The 4665-nt window shown below is 50.7% G+C and overlaps 1 protein-coding gene across 1 annotated transcript; it reads left to right on the forward strand.

Moving 5' to 3' along the window:
- Window positions 1-325: 325 nt before the first annotated feature.
- Window positions 326-4665, forward strand: ldha (lactate dehydrogenase A4; the record flags this gene model as incomplete). The annotated part of the gene is given in 8 exon segments (XM_080505095.1): window positions 326-451; window positions 1913-2038; window positions 2979-3096; window positions 3174-3347; window positions 4284-4301; window positions 4304-4363; window positions 4366-4455; window positions 4544-4665. Coding segments are annotated over 7 exon segments (708 nt in total). The 5' UTR covers window positions 326-451.

The raw sequence follows: 4665 nt of genomic DNA on the forward strand, positions 1-4665 counted from the left end.
GTCGGGACGTGCAGGATCACAGTGGCGTGATGTCTGAAAGGGAAAACGATCTTAATAATTGCAGGTTCGTTTCTTTACGCACGATGGAATGAGGAGAGAGAATCTCCCTTGACAGGAGTCGTTGTTATTTAACCCCGTCGTTCCCTGAAGCGCGCGCCACTGGCGGTGCGCAAAAAGGAAAACCCCCGGTGCGTCGGCGCGTCATTACGCGCACCGCGTGCCGCATCCTGCCGGCGGACGTGACAGGGAACACGGCCCGTGGGTAACGGAGGAGGAAGGAGGAGTGAGGAGGAAGGAGGGAGGAGGAGGAAGAGGGGGGGGGGGCTCGTCGTTAAATAGGAGCGGACACTCCCTCCGCGCCACCACTTCTGCGGAAGAGCAGCGACCGAGGAGGAGCAGACGCGTCCCGGCTCGTGTTTTTCGCCCACCGAACTCAACCCGAACCTCCAAGGTGAGACGCGCCGACAAAACGTCCCCCGGAGCGCAGCGCCTCCCGGGAGCCGCCGCTTCGTTTGACGCCAATAATTAGAATAAAGCGCATATTTGTTTGTGTTTGTTTTTTGTGTGTGTGTGTGCGACTGCGTGACCATCTTCAATCATCGTTTCTTTTTCATTCCGAGCATTTCTATATATATATATATACATATATATGTTGGGAAGGTTTCTCTCTTTTTATTCCGCAGGATGTTGCTCTCAAAGTTGACTTTTTTTTTTCTACCTGTTGCAGCGGCAGCTCACCATCGAAATGATTATTTATAATATGTAATGATGAGAACATGTTGACACAAAATGAAAAAAAAAAGAAAAAAAAAACAAACAAGAACGTGACGCATGCACAGGATGAGGTTGATGTAACAGACGCAGTCGGCCTTCTTCCCTCACGGCTTCCGTTTCACAGGAAAAACGAGCTCCTGCAGCCGTTTTATCACCTCGAGACTGAATTCTGCCTCCTCATCCAGAGTGACGTCACCGTCTGCTGGGGGGGAGGGGGGGGGGGGGGGCACGTAGATGAATCTTAATGAATGAACTCTGCGCCAAGGCAGGTGAACCTCTGGTTGTTAGGGCAACTCTGGTTGGAGAAATTAAAGAGTGGTGGTGTGAAACCCGAGCCTCCGGGTGGGGGTTGGGGGTTGGGGGGCGGGAGGGGGGGGGGGACTTGACTCCCTGAGCGGCTCGGTTGATGAAGACGAACTGTGGAAAGGCCAAGTCTGACTCTACTGTCGTCTTTTATCCCTCTCTCTCTCTCTCTCTCTGCCATATTCCCAAAAGTATTCGCTCGCCCGCCCTGACGCTCGTCTCCACCCGATCGACCGTCCGTCGTTAAAAAACCACGAGATTCAATGTGGAAAGTTTAGAAATCGCCGCATCGATTCTCCCAGGAAGGTTTAGGAGGGTGTGGGTTGGGAATTGGGGTTTTTTTTTGTCTCCACCTGTGGCCCCTGAACTGATCGGAACACCTGAATTCAATGACTTGGAAGGACTGAGCAGATACTTTTGGCGATTCGGTGCCGCCGCCGTTCCGATCGTCAAGGATTCCTGGGTACAGGCTGGAAAGTTGATCCTGGAAACTCAAGGAGGGCGATGATTGAGTGATGGAGTCTTGGGTAACCCCCCCCCCCCCCCGAGGCCTATCACGATCAACGGCGTTAGGGTTCTATACTGGCGATGGAAACGCACGTCCTCTTATTGTGGTGACTCAACCGGGAAGTGGCGGTAATAGAGAGTCAGAAACCGTCTCAAGCTTCTCTTCCTTCCCGTCTGTGGCTTCGTGGTGAACTTTGTCATTGTGAAAGTGTTTGGGGTTGAAGGAGGAGGTGAGCTTTCACTTCTGTAATGACGAAAAAAAAAAAACCCCGTAAGATTTGACTGGGCCGGCGGAGGATTTGAACTCACTGAATTGTCTGCCCGGCAGATGTCCACCAAGGAGAAGCTGATTGGCCACGTGATGAAGGAGGAGCCTGTGGGCAGCAGGAACAAGGTGACGGTGGTGGGCGTCGGCATGGTGGGGATGGCGTCCGCCGTCAGCGTCCTGCTCAAGGTGAGCGCACGACACCAAGCCTGTTCGGTACCGAGGAGGGATTTAAATCATAATTTATTATATGACGCCGTCTGGGGGAAAACCGGTGGTTTGAGACAAATGTAGTTTTCATGTTAGGCCACTAGAGGGTGCGTTTTTTTGTTTGTTTTTTTTTTTTGTAATAAAACCACCCGGAGAACAAAACGCTATAAACATGAATAATGAGTCCAAGGATATTTCTTGAATTGTTTTTACAGTGACCGTCAAAATAAAAGTACAGAGTCCCAAGACAAAATGGACCAATAGTCGTGACACGACAGAGGAAATAATGTTCCTACTGAGCATGTGCAGAAGTTATTTTATCCGACGGCGGCGGTGCTTCCAGAAACTTCAACTAGTCGAGGCTCTACCGAAAGGTTTTCGAAAAGTTGCATTCTGGGACTCCAACCACCGGTTGTCGTGGAAACGGGGACGCCCAAAGTGCAACGAAAGTTTTTCCACTTAAACTTGGGTAAAAAAAAAAAAAACCCAAATGGAACTACCATTACCGCAAAGAACTGAACACATAAATAAAGAGATAAAACTTGACGATTCCAAAAACGTACAATCACTATATACAACTAATTTCATATTATCGCTGACACACCGTTTTCAGAGGCTGGATGTAAATACCGTAATTTCCTAACTGAGCGCACCTGAATATAAGCCGCAGCCACCCAATTTAAAAAGAAAGTTCGGAGTTACGCGATGCTCCTGAACGCATCACGAAACTCCTCCATACACCCGTATTAAAAAAAAAAAAAAAAAAATCCATAAATTAGCCGCGGGGTTCAAAGTGTGTGTGGGTAAAAGTAGCGGCGTATAATCTGGGAATTCGGTGTCTTGCTCAAGGGACGTGTAGGGTGGGGGAGGGGTGGGGGAGGGGCTTGTGGATGTAAAACGAGCCGCCGTGTGTCGTCAGGACCTGTGTGACGAGCTGGCCCTCGTCGACGTGATGGAGGACAAGCTGAAGGGGGAAGTGATGGACCTGCAGCACGGCTCGCTCTTCCTCAAGACGCACAAGATCGTGGCCGACAAAGGTGAGCGGCGGCCATGTTTTTTTACTTATTTCCCCCCCAGCTCCCGGAGCGAGACTCATCCACCTCCCCCCCCCCAGACTACAGCGTGACGGCCAACTCCAAGGTGGTGGTGGTGACGGCCGGCGCCCGCCAGCAGGAGGGCGAGAGCCGCCTCAACCTGGTCCAGCGCAACGTCAACATCTTCAAGTTCATCATCCCCAACATCGTCAAGTACAGCCCCAACTGCATCCTGATGGTGGTGTCCAACCCAGGTAAGGGGGGGCGGGGGAGGGGCTTGGGTGTGCTGCAGCACCCCCTAGGAGTATAGCCATAGCACCCCGAAGAAATTAATAATTTTTTTGTTTTTCAGTGCTTTGTTTAAGATTGCGATTCGTTGCCTGGTTAATTGATAAATACATTAATAAAACATGTATTTATTTAATTTAGATTTAAAAACTCCACAGCTGCATCATGTGACTCGGCCAGTCGCTGCATTAATCTTTGAACTTACAACTTCCTGTTATTGAGAGCGTATTTCTCCTGGCGAGTGCGTGACTTGCTAATGGTAATGAAACATGGAGCGCTTTTTTAAAAGAAAGATGAGGGGAAAAACGATCGCTGACGACTCCTCCGACTTATCGTTTTATTCTGACGTCTCGTGGCGACGGATGATTATTGCCCATCTGGTGTTTTAGATTTGAACACTTCGTTCTCTCTATGCAGTGTTTGTTAATATAATTTAAATCCACTGAAGAGAATGCGTTTCTTCAACTGGAGGTTTTGTTGCCTAGCAACAGGAGTCGGCGTGTTCCAGGCCGAAGTGATTTGCTGCGTTTTGCTTCCCGTTGAGGCTCCGTCGGTGAAATACTTTTGTTAAACTCGCCATTGAAGGGAAACTTTAAGAAGCAGGCTTGTTAAACCTTTCATCTCGTCACTTTGTAAAAACCTTTCATCTCGTCACTTTGTAAAACCTTTCATCTCGTCACTCTGGATAAACGTCTTGTGTTTTGTCGCATGATGTTTCCAAAAGCGGCGCTTTTACTGTATATTGTTATAGCAGAAAATAAACTAGAGACCTCTAAATTCCCCGTCACTGAAAGGTGGAGCCCCACCCCCCATAGCGCCCGCAAAAACTAACCTCTGGCTTCCCCACTGGTGGTATTGAGGGAGTTCATGTTGATGCTCACGCCTCCTCTCGCCCCCCCCAGTGGACATCCTGACCTACGTGCCTGGAAGCTGAGCGGCTTCCCCCGCCACCGCGTCATCGGCTCCGGCACCAACCTGGACTCCGCCGTTTCCGCCACCTGATGGGGGAGAAGCTGCACCTCCACCCGTCCAGCTGCCACGGCTGGATCGTGGGCGAGCACGGCGACTCCAGCGGTGAGTTCCCCCAACCATCATTTTTGTTGTTGTTGTTGTTGTTGAGTTCCCTGTTCCGCCTCTCACCGCTGCCGCCATCCCGCCGCAGTTCCCGTGTGGAGCGGTGTGAATGTCGCCGGGGTTTGTCTCCAGAGCCTCAACCCGCAGATGGGCGCCGAAGGCGACGCCGAGAACTGGAAGCAGGTGCACAAGCAGGTGGTTGACGGGTGA

This window comes from Blennius ocellaris, assembly GCF_963422515.1.
Source record: "Blennius ocellaris genome assembly, chromosome: 11".
Taxonomy (NCBI): domain Eukaryota; kingdom Metazoa; phylum Chordata; class Actinopteri; order Blenniiformes; family Blenniidae; genus Blennius; species Blennius ocellaris.